General features: G+C 43.0%; 13 protein-coding genes and 24 non-coding genes across 37 annotated transcripts, besides 1 other annotated feature; 9 read left to right on the top strand and 28 right to left on the bottom strand. All coding sequences in view use genetic code 2, as the record gives it.

The window, feature by feature from the left end:
* Positions 1-988: a sequence feature (control region).
* KEF52_t22 lies at positions 989-1058 on the bottom strand. Its single transcript has one exon. It is a non-coding gene; the product is annotated as a tRNA-Phe (tRNA).
* Positions 1059-1066: 8 nt separating this feature from the next.
* Positions 1067-1152, top strand: KEF52_t21. The gene has a single exon. It is a non-coding gene; the product is annotated as a tRNA-Pro (tRNA).
* On the bottom strand, positions 1151-1224 carry KEF52_t20. Its single transcript has one exon. It is a non-coding gene; the product is annotated as a tRNA-Thr (tRNA).
* A 31-nt stretch (positions 1225-1255) lies between these two features.
* On the bottom strand, positions 1256-2414 carry CYTB (cytochrome b). Its single transcript has one exon. A coding segment is annotated over exon 1 (1159 nt).
* A 3-nt stretch (positions 2415-2417) lies between these two features.
* Positions 2418-2485, top strand: KEF52_t19. Its single transcript has one exon. It is a non-coding gene; the product is annotated as a tRNA-Glu (tRNA).
* ND6 (NADH dehydrogenase subunit 6) lies at positions 2486-3001 on the top strand. Its single transcript has one exon. The coding sequence runs from the start codon at positions 2486-2488 to the stop codon at positions 2999-3001; it is 516 nt and encodes a 171-aa protein (NP_007573.1).
* ND5 (NADH dehydrogenase subunit 5) lies at positions 2997-4808 on the bottom strand. Its single transcript has one exon. It carries the CDS (start codon positions 4806-4808, stop codon positions 2997-2999), a length of 1812 nt encoding a protein of 603 aa, NP_007572.1.
* Positions 4809-4810: 2 nt separating this feature from the next.
* Positions 4811-4883, bottom strand: KEF52_t18. Its single transcript has one exon. It is a non-coding gene; the product is annotated as a tRNA-Leu (tRNA).
* An 8-nt stretch (positions 4884-4891) lies between these two features.
* Positions 4892-4959, bottom strand: KEF52_t17. Its single transcript has one exon. It is a non-coding gene; the product is annotated as a tRNA-His (tRNA).
* Positions 4960-4964: 5 nt separating this feature from the next.
* On the bottom strand, positions 4965-5033 carry KEF52_t16. The gene has a single exon. It is a non-coding gene; the product is annotated as a tRNA-Ser (tRNA).
* Positions 5034-5056: 23 nt separating this feature from the next.
* ND4 (NADH dehydrogenase subunit 4) lies at positions 5057-6430 on the bottom strand. Its single transcript has one exon. It carries the CDS (start codon positions 6428-6430, stop codon positions 5057-5059), a length of 1374 nt encoding a protein of 457 aa, NP_007571.1.
* On the bottom strand, positions 6424-6717 carry ND4L (NADH dehydrogenase subunit 4L). The gene has a single exon. The coding sequence runs from the start codon at positions 6715-6717 to the stop codon at positions 6424-6426; it is 294 nt and encodes a 97-aa protein (NP_007570.1).
* Positions 6718-6719: 2 nt separating this feature from the next.
* On the bottom strand, positions 6720-6789 carry KEF52_t15. The gene has a single exon. It is a non-coding gene; the product is annotated as a tRNA-Arg (tRNA).
* A 29-nt stretch (positions 6790-6818) lies between these two features.
* Positions 6819-7166, bottom strand: ND3 (NADH dehydrogenase subunit 3). The gene has a single exon. It carries the CDS (start codon positions 7164-7166, stop codon positions 6819-6821), a length of 348 nt encoding a protein of 115 aa, NP_007569.1.
* KEF52_t14 lies at positions 7167-7239 on the bottom strand. Its single transcript has one exon. It is a non-coding gene; the product is annotated as a tRNA-Gly (tRNA).
* COX3 (cytochrome c oxidase subunit III) lies at positions 7240-8023 on the bottom strand. The gene has a single exon. A coding segment is annotated over exon 1 (784 nt).
* ATP6 (ATP synthase F0 subunit 6) lies at positions 8023-8700 on the bottom strand. The gene has a single exon. It carries the CDS (start codon positions 8698-8700, stop codon positions 8023-8025), a length of 678 nt encoding a protein of 225 aa, NP_007567.1.
* On the bottom strand, positions 8697-8858 carry ATP8 (ATP synthase F0 subunit 8). The gene has a single exon. The coding sequence runs from the start codon at positions 8856-8858 to the stop codon at positions 8697-8699; it is 162 nt and encodes a 53-aa protein (NP_007566.1).
* Positions 8859-8860: 2 nt separating this feature from the next.
* Positions 8861-8938, bottom strand: KEF52_t13. Its single transcript has one exon. It is a non-coding gene; the product is annotated as a tRNA-Lys (tRNA).
* Positions 8939-9626, bottom strand: COX2 (cytochrome c oxidase subunit II). The gene has a single exon. A coding segment is annotated over exon 1 (688 nt).
* On the bottom strand, positions 9626-9699 carry KEF52_t12. The gene has a single exon. It is a non-coding gene; the product is annotated as a tRNA-Asp (tRNA).
* Positions 9700-9701: 2 nt separating this feature from the next.
* KEF52_t11 lies at positions 9702-9775 on the top strand. Its single transcript has one exon. It is a non-coding gene; the product is annotated as a tRNA-Ser (tRNA).
* A 3-nt stretch (positions 9776-9778) lies between these two features.
* On the bottom strand, positions 9779-11333 carry COX1 (cytochrome c oxidase subunit I). Its single transcript has one exon. A coding segment is annotated over exon 1 (1555 nt).
* On the top strand, positions 11330-11406 carry KEF52_t10. The gene has a single exon. It is a non-coding gene; the product is annotated as a tRNA-Tyr (tRNA).
* KEF52_t09 lies at positions 11407-11472 on the top strand. Its single transcript has one exon. It is a non-coding gene; the product is annotated as a tRNA-Cys (tRNA).
* A 4-nt stretch (positions 11473-11476) lies between these two features.
* KEF52_t08 lies at positions 11477-11549 on the top strand. Its single transcript has one exon. It is a non-coding gene; the product is annotated as a tRNA-Asn (tRNA).
* Positions 11550-11551: 2 nt separating this feature from the next.
* Positions 11552-11617, top strand: KEF52_t07. Its single transcript has one exon. It is a non-coding gene; the product is annotated as a tRNA-Ala (tRNA).
* Positions 11618-11621: 4 nt separating this feature from the next.
* On the bottom strand, positions 11622-11697 carry KEF52_t06. Its single transcript has one exon. It is a non-coding gene; the product is annotated as a tRNA-Trp (tRNA).
* Positions 11697-12758, bottom strand: ND2 (NADH dehydrogenase subunit 2). The gene has a single exon. The coding sequence runs from the start codon at positions 12756-12758 to the stop codon at positions 11697-11699; it is 1062 nt and encodes a 353-aa protein (NP_007563.1).
* A 1-nt stretch (position 12759) lies between these two features.
* KEF52_t05 lies at positions 12760-12831 on the bottom strand. The gene has a single exon. It is a non-coding gene; the product is annotated as a tRNA-Met (tRNA).
* On the top strand, positions 12831-12901 carry KEF52_t04. Its single transcript has one exon. It is a non-coding gene; the product is annotated as a tRNA-Gln (tRNA).
* A 1-nt stretch (position 12902) lies between these two features.
* KEF52_t03 lies at positions 12903-12973 on the bottom strand. Its single transcript has one exon. It is a non-coding gene; the product is annotated as a tRNA-Ile (tRNA).
* On the bottom strand, positions 12971-13936 carry ND1 (NADH dehydrogenase subunit 1). Its single transcript has one exon. The coding sequence runs from the start codon at positions 13934-13936 to the stop codon at positions 12971-12973; it is 966 nt and encodes a 321-aa protein (NP_007562.1).
* KEF52_t02 lies at positions 13937-14011 on the bottom strand. The gene has a single exon. It is a non-coding gene; the product is annotated as a tRNA-Leu (tRNA).
* On the bottom strand, positions 14012-15601 carry KEF52_r02. The gene has a single exon. It is a non-coding gene; the product is annotated as a 16S ribosomal RNA (ribosomal RNA).
* A 1-nt stretch (position 15602) lies between these two features.
* On the bottom strand, positions 15603-15670 carry KEF52_t01. The gene has a single exon. It is a non-coding gene; the product is annotated as a tRNA-Val (tRNA).
* KEF52_r01 lies at positions 15671-16646 on the bottom strand. Its single transcript has one exon. It is a non-coding gene; the product is annotated as a 12S ribosomal RNA (ribosomal RNA).

Here is a 16646-nt window from a genome sequence, read left to right as displayed (position 1 = left end):
TTATTAGAGATTTTTAGTTCTCGGAGAAATAATAACATGGGGGTTGTTAGTTTAGTGTATAAAATTATGGCCCTATAATATAAAATTATGGCCCTATAATATAAAATTATGGCCCTATAATATAAAATATGGCCCTATAATATAAAATTATGGCCCTATAATATAAAATTATGGCCCTATAATATAAAATTATGGCCCTATAATATAAAATTATGGCCCTATAATATAAAATTATGGCCCTATAATATAAAATTATGGCCCTATAATATAAAATTATGGCCCTATAATATAAAATTATGGCCCTATAATATAAAATTATGGCCCTATAATATAAAATTATGGCCCTATAATATAAAATTATAGTTATATTAATATAAAATTATAGTTATATTAATATAAAATTATAGTTATATTAATATAAAATTATGGCCCTATAATATAATGTGGTTGGAGAAAAGAAAAAGGGGGGGGGGGGGGGGTTGAAATAATATATGCGCATGCGAGCTTAGGCGAAAATACTTAGTTTTGTAAACTTTAAAAGTTACACTTGTTGATCGGGTATTTGGGGCATAGTCGCCTATGGGGATGTGTGAATTTCCCCAAAAAAATAAAATCCTTACCAAATGGACTGGAGAGCTGGTGATGTTGAGATTACGGATTTAATGGGTGGTGACCAAGACGGTGCGGGTTGAGGTCTCTAAGAAGAGAAACGAATGTTCAGGCAATCGCAAGACATATACATGAGAGTGATAACCAGAGGCCTCTTAAAAAGCAATTTATGGAAGTGGTATTCAGTTATGGGCTTGAAACTAGTAACAGTTAGTGCTGAACGAAAAATTGACGCGAATAACAAGAATTTTAATATATGTGGGTTAATTCACATGGGAGGATGTGTGTATGGGGCAAATAAATGAATGCGCGATATACATACAGGCGAGATAAGTTAGATGTAAGTTGATGTATTTATGGCGGGGCAGTGCTGGGGGGTTGTTATTCGGGACTAGTCTGTCCATGTTAACATTTTCAGTGTTATGCTTTAGTGTTTAAGCTACGATAACTGTTGTGACAAGAAGTAGTTTAGTTAGAATGTCGGCTTTGGGGGCCGAAGGTGCAAAGTTTTGTTTGCTTTCTTGATACCGGAGGGTGCTGGTGTACTCACGGGAGGGTTGGTTCCGTCCACTTCTGTCTTACAAGGCCAGCGCTTTTCCTTTAGCCACGGGAGTGTGGTGAGGTTTGGTCTTGTTGGGATGGAGGGACTTAGGGGTAACATAGGTGGGTTCAACTATTTTGTTCTCTAAGAGGCCTGCTATTGGTATGAGGATTAGGATGATGATGAAGTAGAATAGGGAGGCAGTTTGGCCAATTAAAATATATGGGGGGTTTACTGGTTGGCCTCCGATTCATGTGAGTAAGAGGAAGTCCAGGGTAAGGGCTCAAAATAGAAGCTGAGATATAGGGCGTATTGATATTGGTTGTTGTTTTGCTGTGTGTAGGGCGGGTATTAGGAATAGGACTAAAATGGATGAGAATATTGCTAGTACTCCTCCTAACTTATTTGGAATAGATCGTAGAATGGCATAAGCAAATAGGAAGTACCATTCGGGTTTGATGTGTGTTGGGGTAATTATGGAATTTGCTGGGGTGAAGTTTTCAGGGTCCCCTAATAGGGCTGGTAGGTAGAGAGCTAAGATGAGTAGTGAGGAGGCAGCTAGTGCTGCTCCTAGGGCGTCTTTTATGGTGAAGTAGGGGTGGAATGGGATTTTGTCAGCATTTGGGCTAATTCCTAGGGGGTTAAATGATCCTCGTTCATGGAGGAAGATCAGGTGGGTGATGAGTGAAGCCAATAGGGCGAATGGAAGGAGGAAGTGTAGGGCAGTGAAGCGTGTAAGTGTTGCGTTGTCAACAGAGGGGCCGCCTCAAATTCATGGCACGACAGTGCTTCCAACGTAGGGTGTGGCAGAAAGTAGATTCGTGATTACGGTTGCTCCTCAGAATGATATTTGTCCTCATGGGAGAACATAGCCTATAAATGCTGTGGCTATTAGGAGTAGAAGTATGATTACTCCAATATTTCATGTGCTTTCGTGAAGATATGATGTGTAGTATAGGCCTCGTCCGATGTGAAGAAAGATAAATATAAAGAACAGGGAGGCCCCATTTGTGTGGAGGTTGCGGATGAGTCATCCAAATCAGACTTCGCGGGAGGTGTAGGATACAGATGAAAATGCTAGAGTATCGCTTGATGAAAAGTGCATTATTAAGAAGAATCCTGTTAGAATCTGAATTAATAGGGTTAGGCCTAGTAGTGATCCAAAGTTTCATCAAGCGGAGATGTTTGAGGGTGTTGGTAGGTCAATTAGGGAGCGGTTGATGAGTTTAATGATTGGGTGGGATTTTCGTAGTTGGTGGGTCATGGGGTTTTTATAGTTGAAATACAACAGGGTTTTTCAGACCTCAGGTTTTGGTTGAAGGCCAAATAAAAATAATGGGATTTACGTTGTTTCTTTGTTGTTTGATATTAGCATGTGCGATGATGGTGGCGGCAAGTTCAATAATTCATTTTGCCGTGGTAAGTTTACTTTTTGTAGTTGTATTCGGTAGTGGTTTGTTAATTATTGAGGGTGGAAGTTTTATGCCTTTAGTGGTGTTATTAGTTTATTTAGGGGGGTTATTGGTGGTGTTTGCTTTTTGTGTTGGGTTTACTGATGATCCATTTGGGGGGTTTTGAGGAGTGGGGGTGTCTAAGTGGGTCGTATTTTTTTGATGGGCGGGGTTCTTTCGTGGGGTTTATTCACGATATTGGCGTTTGTGGTGTTGGGGAAAGACTAGTGCGGGGGAGTTTTGGGGCGAGGTAGTTAGTAGTGAGTTGTTAGGGGTTAGTCAGATGTATTCTGATGGGTGGGCGTTCATTGTGGTGTGCGGGTGAGCTTTACTGGTGGTGTTATTCGTAATTACAGGGTTTGTTCGAGGGTATCGTCAGGGGGCGTTTCGCTCTTTTAGGGTGATATAAAGGAGGTGAAAAAGATAATTATAATAATAGTTAATATGAAGATTTTGAAATATTGTTTTATTTTTCCTTTATGATATGGTGTGAGGATTTTGGCTATTAGGGTTTGTAGGTGGGTTATTATTTTTGGCCCGAGGGCTTCATATCATGTTTGGTCAGCTAGGTGGGTTGATAGTTTTTGGCTCATTCGCAGGGTTGTGGTTGGGAAGAAGTGGTGGAATAGGTGGTTGAAGTAGGTTAGTTTAGTTAGGAAGGGCGGTTGGGTGTCGTTGGTAATGGGCGGGAATTTATTGGTGGCATGGGTTAGGGTTGCTGCAATTAGTAGTCCGATCATTGTGATAATAAGGGCTGCGAGCTTGGCTGTGTTCGATATGGTTAGTTGGGGGGTGTTGGATGGTAATATAGAGGATGAAATTAGTAGGCCAGCTATAATGCTTCCGGCGGCTAGGCGTAGGATGGGGTTTACAATTTTTGGGTTTTCGTTGATGGGATTTGTGGTTGTTAGTCGGTTAGGGTTTAATAGGGTGAAGTAAATTATACGAAGGCTATACACTGCGGTGAAGGAAGTAGCAAGTAGTACAAGGGTAAGGGCACAGGCGTTAATATAAGAGGTGTTTAGTGCTTCAATAATAGCGTCTTTGGAAAAGAATCCTGAGAGGAAGGGCATGCCAGTGAGAGCTAGTGCTCCGATAGTAAGACAAGAGGTGGTGATAGGTATTGCTTTTTTAAGGCCCCCTATTTTTCGAATGTCTTGTTCGTTATTGAGGTTGTGGATAATTGATCCTGCACACAGAAAGAGTATTGCTTTAAAAAAGGCGTGTGTTGAAATGTGTAGGAATGCAAGTTCGGGTTGTTTTAATCCAATTGTGGCTATTATTAGTCCGAGTTGGCTCGATGTTGAGAATGCGATAATTTTTTTTATGTCATTTTGGGTGAGGGCGCAAGAGGCTGCGAATAGGGAGGTAATTGCTCCCAGGAGTAGGCAAGCCGTAGTTGCTGCTTGACTGCTATAGACTACGTGGGAGGTTCGGATTAGCAGGAAAATGCCTGCTACTACTATGGTGCTTGAGTGGAGTAGAGCTGAGACTGGTGTCGGGCCTTCTATTGCTGCCGGGAGTCATGGGTGGAAACCGAATTGGGCCGATTTTCCAGTTGCTGCTAGGACGAGGCCAATGGCAGGGATGAGTGAGTGGTTGGTAGATACGGGTATGTCTTGGATGTCCAGACTGATGTTGTTTAGGATCATTCATGATATAGCAGCGAGTATTCCGACGTCTGCTAGACGATTGTAGGTAATGGCCTGGAGGGCTGCTTTGTTGGAGTTTGCTCGGAAAGACCATCAGTTGATGAGTTTAAATGATATGATGCCTACTCCTTCTCAGCCAATGAATAGCTGGAAGAGGTTGTTGGCAGTTACTAAGATAATTATTATTAGGATAAAGATTAAGAGGTGATTAAAGAAGCTAATAATTTTTAGGTCTGAATCTATATATAATTCGGTGAATTCTATAATTGATCATGTGACAAACAGTGCTGTGGGGACGAAGAAGATTGAGAAGGTGTCGAGTTTAAGGCTTAAGTAGATGGGGCAGGTTCCTATGCTGAGTCAATGTCAAGTGAATGAGAGGGGAACTATGTTGTTGTAAGTTAATAAAATAAGGGGAGGGAGGCTTGTGAAAAATGCTAGTTTAATTATCATTTTTTTAAAACCGACCGGGTGGGCGGTTATATGAAGTAGAGATAGTAAAAGGATAAAAGCAGGTAGGGTGAAGAAGGTAAGAGATAGGGTCGGCTGTTGCATGGTATTTTCACTTGGGGTTGCACCAAGATTATTGGCTCCTAAGGCCAGGGGATGTCCTAGTTATCCTATGAAAGTGGGAAAAGGTGAGTAAGGGGAAGTAGTCTCCTATTTTTAGGTTCACATTCTAATGTTTTGTTTAAACTATACTTACCGAGCCCACGACGAGAGGGCCAGGCTGTTAGTCCTGGGGGCTAGGAATTAGCAGTTCCTGCGCGGATCTCTCTCGGTTAAATATTGAGTGGGTGGTGTTAGTCATGGTAAATAAGTCGTGGGTTTGTGATGAGGATAATTGATGGTAGTGTGTGTAATAGTATTAAGAGGTGTTCGCGGGTTTGGGTGGGTGAGAGGATGAGGGTGTGGATTGGTAGTGTTCCTTGTTGGGTTGACGAGAATATGTAGAGCGTGTAGATTGCAGTAATGGTAGAGTTGAGCCCTGTTAATAGTAGTGTCGTCTCTGATCAGTTAAAAAGTGAGGTAATGAGAGCTAGTTCACCTACAAAGTTAATTGTTGGGGGCAGGGCTATATTTATTATGCTAGCTAGAAATCACCATGATGTTAAAGTAGGTGTGGTAAGTTGTATTCCTTGTATTGCGAGAAGTGTGCGGGTGTGGGTGCGTTCATAGCTGAAGTTTGCTAAACAGAATAATATAGAAGATGTTAGTCCATGGGCAATCATTAGGATTATTGACCCTATCGGGGTTAGTTGGTTTCGGGTGAGAATTGCAGCTGTTACTAAGGCCATATGGCTAACCGATGAGTAAGCGATTAGGGATTTTAGGTCCGTTTGTCGCAAGCAGATGAGGCTTGTCATAAGTGCCCCCCAGAGCGCTAGGCCTAAAATTGGGGGGTAGATTGTGTTGATTTGCTCAGTGAGTAAAATTACTACTCGTAGTAGGCCATAACCGCCTAGTTTAAGAAGCACTGCAGCGAGGACTATAGAGCCTGCAATGGGAGCTTCTACATGAGCCTTGGGGAGTCATAGATGTAAACCATAGAGGGGGATTTTTACTAGGAAAGCTAGTAGAATTGATAGTCATAGTAGGGTGTCTGTTCAGGAGATGAGGCCTGTTATTGGGGTTAGTTGTAGGGTGAGGATGGATAGGGTGCCTTTTAGGTTGTAAATTATTAGAATGCCAATTATTAGTGGAATTGAGCTAGTAATGGTATAAAACAGGAAGTAAATGCCTGCGTTTAGGCGATCTGCTTGGGCTCCTCACCGTGAGATAATGATGAGGGTGGGGATTAAGGTGGCTTCAAAGGAAATGTAAAATAATATGAGGTCTAGGGCTATAAAGGTTATGAGTAGGGTGAATTGAAGTATTGCAAGAATTGTAATAAATGTGTGGTTTTGGGGGGCAGGGGTTTTAAGTATGGAGTTTTGGCTGGCTATAAGTATTAAGGGAAGAAGTCAGCAGGATAGAATTATTAGGGGGGTTGAGAGTTGGTCGCTGCCTAGGGCTGGGCCGCTGGTGTTTATAAAGATGTCTGAGGGGTTGAGGACCAGTAGGGCCAGGGCTGTTACGATAATTGAGTAGGTTGTTGGAGTTAGTCAAGTAATTTTATTTGGGAGCAGGGGGGTCGTAGGGATTAACATGAATGTGGCTAATAAAAGTTTTAGCATTGTAGCAGGTTTAGGTTTTTGAGGCTTGCCGTATTATGAGTTCGAGCAGAGGCGACTAATAAGGCAAGGCCAACTCCTGCTTCACAAGCGGATAGGGTTAGGACTGTTAATGGTAGGATGAATGAGGAGGTGTGCAAGTCGAGCGATAATATTGTTAGGGCTATAAAAATTGACAGTATTATTCCCTCAAGGCAAAGTAGTGTCGAAAGCAGGTGTGTATGGTATATAATTAGGCCGATGGTACAGATGATGAAGGAGAATATGAACGTGGTGCCCGTCGGGGAGATGATGTAGAACCATGTGGTGAACCATGATTTTCTAAGCCGAAATTAGAGGTCTTTGTGTTAGACGAGTTCTGGTTGTTTAGTGATTAGGTGTACTCGGTCTGTTATTCTGCTCATTCTAGGCCACCCTGGAGTCATTCGTATGCTAGTCCAATGAATAGGAATAGGAAGATGATGATGGCTCATGTAATAGTTTTTAAGGGGTTGAGGGTGTGGATGGCTCATGTGAGTGGTAGTAGGATGGCAATTTCAAGGTCAAAAAGCAGGAATAGGATGCCTACTATAAAGAACCGGATTGATAGGGGTAAGCGAGCAGAGCCGAGGGGGTCGAATCCACATTCGTAAGGGGATAATTTTTCTGGGTCGGGTGATGTTTTGGCAGTCAGTAGGTTTAGGGCGACTACGATTGAAACGGTGATTGAGGATATTGTGAGTATGATAAATAGGTTAATTGCTTTTCCCCTGGTGGGATAATTGGGGGGTCTAGTGATTGGAAGTCACTTGTATTGTTTGTACTAGAAAAGCACGATCCTCATCAGTAGATCGAGATATAGAGGAAAAGTCAGACGACGTCTACAAAGTGTCAGTATCAGGCAGCAGCTTCGAATCCGAAATGGTGGTTAGATGTGAAGTGGAATTTTACTTGTCGATAAAGGCAGATCATGAGGAATGTTGAGCCAATGATGACGTGGAGGCCGTGGAAGCCAGTTGCAACGAAGAATGTTGATCCGTAGGTGCTGTCTGCAATAGTAAAGGGGGCTTCATAGTATTCTATGGCTTGGAGGGCGGTGAAGTAAAAGCCCAGGAGTACGGTGAGTGTTAGGGCATGAATTGCTTGTATTCGGTTGGCGGTTATTAAATTATGGTGGGCTCATGTTACTGTTACTCCGGAGGCGAGTAGGACAGCTGTGTTGAGGAGTGGGACTTCAAATGGGTCAAGGGGGGTAATCCCGGTTGGGGGTCATTGTCCTCCTAATTCAGGGGTAGGAGATAAGCTTGAGTGGTAGAATGCTCAGAAAAAGCCTAGGAAGAAGAAAACTTCTGATGTAATAAAGAGGATTATACCATAGCGTAATCCTTTTTGTACTGCGGGTGTGTGGTGTCCCAGGTAGGTGCTTTCTCGGACAACGTCTCGTCATCATTGATATATTACTAGTATGGTGGTAACTAGACCTAATAGTAGCAGTAGGTTGGAGTTGTAATGAAATCAAAGAGTTAGGCCTGTTGTTAGTAGTATGGCGGCTATAGCTCCGGCGAGGGGTCAGGGACTTGGGTTGACTATATGGAAGAGGTGTGTTTGGTGTGACATTATGAATTTTCTTGTAAATATAGGGATAATAAGAGGACGAAGACGTATGCTTGGATTATAGCTACAGCGAATTCTAGTAGTAATAGGAGGATTAAGACTGTTGAGGTTAATAGGCTGAGTGGGGGTATCATGAATCAGAGGTTTAATGTGGCGATTGAGATTAGTTGAATTAGCAGGTGGCCTGCAGTTAGGTTAGCCGTTAGTCGGACGCCCAGGGCAATTGGTCGAATTAGCAGGCTAATTGTTTCGATTAAAATTAGGATTGGGATTAGGAGCATAGGAGTCCCTTCTGGTAGGAGGTGGGCTAGGGAGGTTGTTGGTTGAGTTCGCAACCCAATTAATACTGTCACTAGTCAGAGGGGGAGGGCGATGGCTATGTTTATGGATAGTTGTGTTGTAGGGGTGAAGGTATATGGAAGCAGGCCAAGCAGGTTAGTGAGAGAGAGGAGAATTAGTAAGGAGATGAGGATTAAGGAGTGTTTGTGCCCGGTGGGGTTAATTGGGGTCATAATTTGTTTGGCGGCTTGGTTAATAAATCAGGATTTGATTGTTGTTGTGGGGTGCGACAATCATTGATTTTTTGGGTTTAGAAGTAGGATAGTGGTTATTAGTAGGGCGGGTATAAGCAAGGAGATGCCTAGGAGGCTTGGGGTTAGGAATTGGTCAAATAGGTTTATGTTCAAGGTCAGGGTCATGTTTTAATAGTTATGGCTTTGTAAGGGGTTGGGCTGCTTGTGAGTATGAGTGAGGCGATTTTGGGTTGGAGAATAACAATAAGGGAGATTCAAACGATTAGGAAGGTTGTTAGTCAAGGTTCTGGGTTTAGTTGTGGCATGGTCACTAAGGGGGAGGGGGTAATACTAGTCCCCTAATCCTAGCTTAAAAGGCTAGTGCTGACTATTTAGCTTCTTAGTGAGGAGAGAATAGAATCTTCTAATCAGAGTTGGAAGTGGTTTAGTGGGATGGTTTCTATGGTGATAGGTATGAAGCTGTGGTTTGCCCCGCAGATCTCAGAGCATTGGCCGTAGAATACTCCAGGATTGGCAAGTGTAATTATAACTTGGTTTAAGCGTCCTGGGACTGCGTCCATTTTTGTCCCAATGGATGGGATTGCCCATGAGTGTAGTACATCTTCTGCTGTAATTAGTACTCGGATGGTTGAGTTAGTTGGGGTGATTATGCGGTGGTCAACTTCTAGTAGGCGGAAGTGTCCTTGGGGAAGATCTTGTGTGGGAATTATGTAGGAGTCAAATTCGAGTGTTGAGAAGTCGGTGTATTCGTAAGATCAGTATCATTGGTGTCCGGTTACTTTAATAGTCAGGCAGGGGTTATTGGTTTCGTCTATGAGGTATAGGGTGCGTAGTGATGGTAGGGCAATTGAGATGAGGACAATGGCTGGTAGGACGGTTCAGATTACTTCTACTTCTTGAACGTCTGAGGTGTTTGGGTAGTATAGTTTAGGGAATAATAGGGCGAAGATTATGTAAAATACGAGGGAGCTAATAAGGAAGAGGATTATTAATGTGTGGTCGTGAAAATATAGTAGCTCTTCTATTAAGGGAGATATTGCATCTTGGAATCCTAGGTGTGTCGGGTTGGCTATAGAGGGGTATAGGGTTCAATCCTATTTTCTGTTCTTGACAAGAATAGGTAATATAGAGTATACTAACCCCTCTCAGAGGAGGATGGAGCATGGTGGTATTGCGGCTGGCTTGAAACCAGATGGTGGGGGTTCGATTCCCTCTGTCCTTGGGCCATAGTATTTGGGTCGTACTACAGCGAATACGGGCTCTTCGTAGGTGTGATGAGATGGGGGGCAGTTGTTAAGTCACTCAATGTTGGTTATTGTTATTTCGAGTGCTGTCACTTTTCGTTTTGATGTGAATGCTTCTCAGATAATAAATATTAGAAGGATAACTGCAACCATGGAAATTAAGGATCCAATTGATGATGTTAGGTTTCAGAGGGTGTATGCGTCTGGGTAGTCCGAGTATCGTCGAGGTATCCCAGATAGTCCTAGGAAGTGTTGTGGGAAGAAGGTAAAATTTACTCCGGTAAATATAATTACAAATTGGATTTTAGTTCATGTTGGGTGAAGGGTAAATCCTGTAAAGAGTGGGAATCAGTGGGTGAATCCGCTCATGATAGCGAAGACTGCTCCTATTGAGAGTACGTAGTGGAAGTGGGCCACTACATAATAAGTGTCGTGGAGGACAATGTCTAGTGAGGAGTTGGCTAGGACAATCCCAGTTAGGCCCCCGACGGTAAATAAGAAGATGAAGCCTAGTGCTCAGAGTATTGGGGCTTGTCAGTTAACAATGCCGCCATAGATGGTGGCTAGTCAGCTAAATACTTTTACCCCGGTGGGAACGGCAATGATTATTGTGGCGGTGGTAAAGTATGCTCGGGTGTCTACGTCTATTCCGACTGTAAATATGTGGTGGGCTCAGACGATGAACCCTAAGAATCCAATGGATAATATGGCTCATGCTATTCCTATATAGCCGAATGGTTCTTTTTTGCCTGAATAAAAGGCTACTACGTGGGAAATTATTCCGAACCCTGGAAGAATTAGGATATATACTTCTGGGTGGCCAAAGAATCAGAAGAGGTGTTGGTATAGGATGGGATCTCCTCCCCCTGCGGGGTCAAAGAAGGTTGTGTTTAAGTTGCGGTCTGTGAGTAGTATTGTAATTCCAGCAGCTAGTACTGGTAGGGATAGTAGGAGAAGTACAGCTGTAATTAGGACGGATCACACAAATAGTGGTGTTTGGTATTGGGATATTGCTGGGGGTTTTATGTTGATTGCTGTTGTAATAAAGTTAATTGCTCCGAGGATGGAAGATACTCCGGCTAAGTGTAGAGAGAAGATAGTTAAATCTACGGATGGCCCGGCGTGGGCTAGGTTTCCGGCTAGGGGAGGGTAGACGGTTCACCCTGTTCCAGCACCTGCTTCGATGCAGGCTGAGGAGAGTAGTAGTGTGAAAGATGGGGGGAGTAATCAGAAACTTATGTTGTTTATTCGGGGGAATGCCATGTCTGGGGCTCCGATTATTAGGGGTAATAGCCAGTTTCCAAACCCTCCAATTATAATTGGTATTACTATAAAAAAGATTATAATGAAGGCATGGGCGGTGACAATTACGTTATAAATTTGGTCATCACCTAATAGAGGTCCGGGCTGGCTTAATTCTGTCCGAATAAGGAGGCTAAGTGCTGTTCCCACCATTCCGGCTCAAGTTCCGAAAATGAAGTAAAGGGTGCCAATGTCTTTGTGGTTAGTAGAGAAGAGTCAACGGTGGAAGTTCACGGGTAAGGTGGCCGAGTGTTAATGGCGGTAGGCTGTAAACCTATTTACGAGGGTTTGATTCCCTTCTTTATCAAGCCTCATAGTGAAATTCATAACGGATTGCAAATTCGTAGATGTACTTTAAGTAGTACTGGGGTTTGGGATAAACAGAAACTCGTTGGTTGGAGTGTTTAGCTGTTAACTAAATATTTGTGAGATCGAAGCTCGCCTGTTTATTGAGGTTTTAGCTTAATTAAAGTTTCTGATTTGCACTTTGAAGATGCCGGATAGAGTCCTGCAAACCTTAAATCAAGAAATGGGGGGTTGTTTACTCCCATTTAGGGCTTTGAAGGCCCTCGGCTTGGAATTTAAACCTAATTTCTTTTAGCCTAGAGAGTATTCTTGTTTAGTAATTGCTTTCATTAGTGTGGTTGATAGTAGGAGAGTGGTGGTCGCTATGGTGAGGAGGTTGATGGTAAAGTTACTTTGGGGGGTAGATTTTCGTCAGAGGCGGGTTGTGTTGGTAGTGCTTGGTGGCATAGTTGATGAGGAGTTGTATCATAGTCGGAGATAGAAGAATAGACTTAGAAGGGATGTAATTAGTATTAATAGTGCAATTCAAATTGCTTTTTCTGCGAGGAGTTGGTTGATTGTTAATCATTTTGGTATAAAGCCGGCTAGGGGTGGGAGGCCGGATAGTGATAGGAGGGAAATTATCAGGATGGTGGTGGTGATTGGGGATTTTGAAAAAGAAATAATGAGGTATTTAATGGAGGTTGTTGATATTTTGTCTAGTGTTAACAGTGTAGCGGAGATGGTGGTGGAGTAGATGTAGAAGGTTAGGATGGCTAGTGATGGTGCGTATTTAATAATTACGATAATTCATGCTATTTGGGCAATGGACGATAGTGCTATTAATTTTCGTACTTGAGTTTGGTTTAGTCCCATTCAGCCTGCAACAAGGGAAGATAAAGTAGCTACTACAGAGGTTAATTCAAAGTTGATAAGGGGGCTAATTAGGAATAGTATAATTAATGGTCCTAGTTTTTGTCAGGTTAATAGGAAGATTGCGGCAGTTGTGGATATTCCTTGGAGAACTTCTGGTACTCAGAAGTGAAATGGTACTAATCCCACTTTAATAAATAGGGCAAGGGTTAGCACAATTATTGAAGTTAAGTTTGTTAATTCTACAATTTGGCAGCTTCCTGTCATTTCGTAATTTAGTGTTCCTGAAAAGATAATTAATGCAGATGCTATTGCCTGGGTGAGAAAATATTTTGTGGAGGCTTCGATGGCTCGTGGGTGAGATTTGTGAGCAATTAGGGGGAGGATCGCTAGTGTGTTAAGTTCTAGTGCAACTCAGATTAGGACCAGATGGGTTGATAGTAGAAAAATTAGTGTTGTAATGGTTAGTGTTGCTAGGATAATTGGTTGGGAGAGGGGCATGTGGTAGGAGTGGAAGGAGTTAGTCTTCATTTTTGGGGTATGGGCCCAATAGCTTTGGTTAGCTTACACTTCTAGGGGGTACTATAAGGGAAGTAGGAAGGATTTTGATTCCTTTTGAATAGGTTCGAATCCTATCTCCCTAGGATGCGAGGGGGCTCTAACCCCTATTATCTACTCTATCAAAGTAGCCCTTTATGGTTCAGGCACGGATCCTAAGTCATTGGTGGTAGTCCAAACATTGATATTGGCACTGATGAGTGTCATAGGCAGAGGGTTAGTGTTATGGGTAGGAAGTTTTTTCATAGGAGGTGCATAAGCTGGTCGTAACGAAATCGGGGGTAAGATGCTCGAACCCATAAGAAACTTATGGTTAGTAGGAGAGCCTTGCTTATTAGGGCAATGGTGAATAGTGCTGGGAGGAAGGTGGGGGTTGATGGGCTGAGAAACAGGGTGGTGGTGAGTGTATTTATTAATATAATGTTGGCATATTCAGCTAGGAAAAAAAGTGCGAAAGGGCTTGCACTGTATTCTACATTAAATCCGGATACTAGTTCCGATTCTCCTTCTGTTAAGTCAAAGGGGGCGCGGTTTGTTTCTGCTAGTGTGGAAGTATACCATATTATTATTGAGGGCCATGTAGCTAGCGCAAGGTATAGGGGTTCTTGTGTGACAGTAAGGGTGTGAAGTGAGAATCCTCCACTCAGTAGGACAATAGATAGGACAATAATGGCTAGTGTTACTTCATAGGAGATGGTTTGAGCAACTGCCCGTATGGCGCCCATTAGGGCATATTTAGAATTTGATGATCATCCTGATCATAGGAACGAATAAACCATAAGGCTTGATATTGCGAGTAAGAGTAATAATCCAAGGTTTAGGTCTGCGAGCGGAGATGGTATGGGGAGGGGGGACCACATGGCGAGAGCAAGTATTAAGGCAGCTGTTGGGGCCAGGATGAAAAGGGTAGGGGTGGCAAGCAGGGGAAGGGTTAACTCTTTGGTAATAAGTTTAAGTCCATCGGCAAATGGTTGAAGTAGGCCAAGGGGGCCAACAATGTTTGGTCCTTTTCGTAGTTGTATGTGGCCTATAATTTTTCGTTCTAGCGCTGTTAAAAATGCAACTGCTATTAAGATGGAGATAATTAGTAATGCTGGGGGTACAATAGTGAGGGAGTCTATTGCTAGGTAGAGGATTTGAATCTCTGAGTAAAGGGTTTAGGCCTTTTGCATTAAGCCAGGCTCTGCCAACCTAGCGTTCTCTTGTTTTGAGAAGTAGTGTTTATCCTAATTATTAATTTAGTTACGTGCATTAAATTATAGGTAAGGCGTACTTTGGTGGCATGGGCCTTGTTTCCCCGGTCCTTTCGTACTAGGAAGAGACATAGTCATAGATAGAAACCGACCTGGATTACTCCGGTCTGAACTCAGATCACGTAGGACTTTAATCGTTGAACAAACGAACCATTAATAGCGGTTACACCAATGGGGTGTCCTGATCCAACATCGAGGTCGTAAACCCCCTTGTCGATAGGGGCTCTTGAAGGGGATTGCGCTGTTATCCCTGGAGTAGCTTAGTTCGTGGATCGACATTGTCGGATCTAATTACAGTTAAGTACTTTGAGGTGTGGGTCTTAGTTAATAGTCTAATTTTGTTATGATTGTCTTAAAAGTTTTTTTTTGTTTTAGGGTCACCCCAACCAAAAGCGCTAAGTCATGGGTTTAAGGTGGTTGTGGGTTGTGTTGTTCCTAGTGTGTGACTTAGTCGGTTAAAGTTTCACAGGGTCTTCTCGTCTGGTGGGGTCATTCCTGCTTTTGCACAGGGAGATCAATTTCATTGGTTGCTTGCAGGAGACAGTTAGATTCTCGTTTAGCCGTTCATACTGGTCCTTATTTGGAGAACAAGTGATTACGCTACCTTCGCACGGTTGTATATACCGCGGCCATTCAATTGGAAATCATTGGGCAGGCATCACCCCTAATACTGAGGGGGCTAGGGGCTGTGTTTTTGGTAAACAGTCGGAATCTTTGTTTGCCGAGTTCCTTTTGCAAGGTTTAGCCTTTCCTGTTGCGTTCCTGTGTTGGGTTCAACAGGTGAGGTCTTCTTTTTGTTTTTTGTGGGGTGGTGTAGGAAGCGGCTGTTAATAATCTATAGGGTGTCATGTAGGATGTAGGCTGACGCAAAGGAGAAAGTCGTTTTCTTATTACTCATTTTAGCATAATCTTTTCTAGGGTTGTAGGATGGCTTGGTTATGATGTAGGGTTCGATTTGTTGTTGGTATTTTTTGGAGTTAAGCTTTGACGCTTTTTTGTGGTGGCTGCTTTAAGGCCCACAGTCCGAGGAATGGGATGGATTACCCTTAAGTGGAGGTTGAGTCCTGCATTAATAGAGCTGTACCTCTATTAAATAGCTTGAAAATTCTTCCTTATCCTTCGTTGTGGTAGTTAGGAGAATTTACAGTGGAACTAAGATTCATTTTCCAAGCAGCCAGCTATCACTAGGTTCGGTAGGCTTTTCACTTCTACTAAGTAGTCTTCCCGCTCTTTTGCCACAGAGGGGGGTTAGCTCAAATTTAGCTGCTAGTTAGTAGCTCACCTAGTTTCGGGTTGTGTGACTTAAATTCTTTTTGCCAGTTGTGGTTTGCTAAACCATGATGCGAAAGGTAGAAGGGTTGGTCTTTGCTGTGTTTTACTTATGTTTTCATTTTTATTTCATTTTTTCCCTTGCGGTACTTTATCTGTTGCGCCTGATTATATTTTCTTTCGCCAATACTAAAGTGTTAGATAAATGTTTTGGTTTGAGGTTTGTATTAAGCATGTTGAAAGGAGGTAGGGCTAGATATGGGTTTCAAAATGGTCCGATGGTGGGACTTTTTCAGGTGTAAACTGAATGCTTTAAATTTAAGCTACATTTTGATGTTCCAAGTGCACCTTCCGGTACGCTTACCTTGTTACGACTTTCCCCATCTTGCCCAACATTGTGCCTGTTGTTTGGGCATTTTGTTGGGTTCGAGGAGGGTGACGGGCGGTGTGTACGCACTTCGTTACCGACTTCAACTAGGTATTCTTTCCCAGTTTACTGCTAAATCCGGCTTTGACAGTCCTGTATTTCATAGGGCTCTCCGTTGAATATTTCTACATGTTGAGAAAATGTAGCCCATCTCTTCCACCTTGTTGGCTGCACCTTGACCTGACGTGTTAGCTCGGTTGAGCTGTTGCGCGCGTTTTGTTTCCCTCAAATGGGACGGGCTTGCGACGGCGGTATACAGACTGAGTAGGCTAAAGGTGGTCGGGTGTAACGTGTACTGTCGATTATAGGACAGGCTCCTCTAGGGGGGTTTAAAGTGCCGTCAAGTCCTTTGAGTTTTAAGCGGGGCTCGTAATTCTCTGGCGAGGGTAGTCTGTTGTGTACTACACCAATGTTAAGGGCTGAGCATAGTGGGGTATCTAATCCCAGTTTGTTTCTCAGCTTTCGTGGAATCGAGTACATCTTTGAGATTAGGGCCAGTTTTGTGTTGATGTTTGCGGTGTGATGAAGTTTATCACTACTGTGATACCGTATCTGCACTAATGGGGGAGATAGAGTTCTAGCCACAATTTACGCCGTTTGTCAATTAACTTGAGGTTTTCGTCTAACCGCGGTTGCTGGCACGAGAGTTGACCGCCTCTATATCTACTCTAACTAAATCAAGCTTTCGCTTATGGTTTAAGGTTAATCACTGCTGAGACCCTTGGGGGTGTGGCTGGGCTAGGCGTTTTGGGCTATCGGTTGATGTGCCTGATGCCGGCTCCATTCGTCTGTCAGACTTGTAGGGTGTTCTCACTGGTTCGCGGATGCTTGCATGTATAAGTTGAGTACTAGCTAATGAAAAGACCAGGACTAAGTCTGTTG

This window comes from Alligator mississippiensis, mitochondrion, assembly GCF_030867095.1.
Source record: "Alligator mississippiensis mitochondrion, complete genome".
Classification (NCBI taxonomy): Eukaryota; Metazoa; Chordata; order Crocodylia; family Alligatoridae; genus Alligator; species Alligator mississippiensis.
Note: the sequence above shows the minus strand (reverse complement) of the source record. Positions and strands in the feature narration are given on the sequence as shown.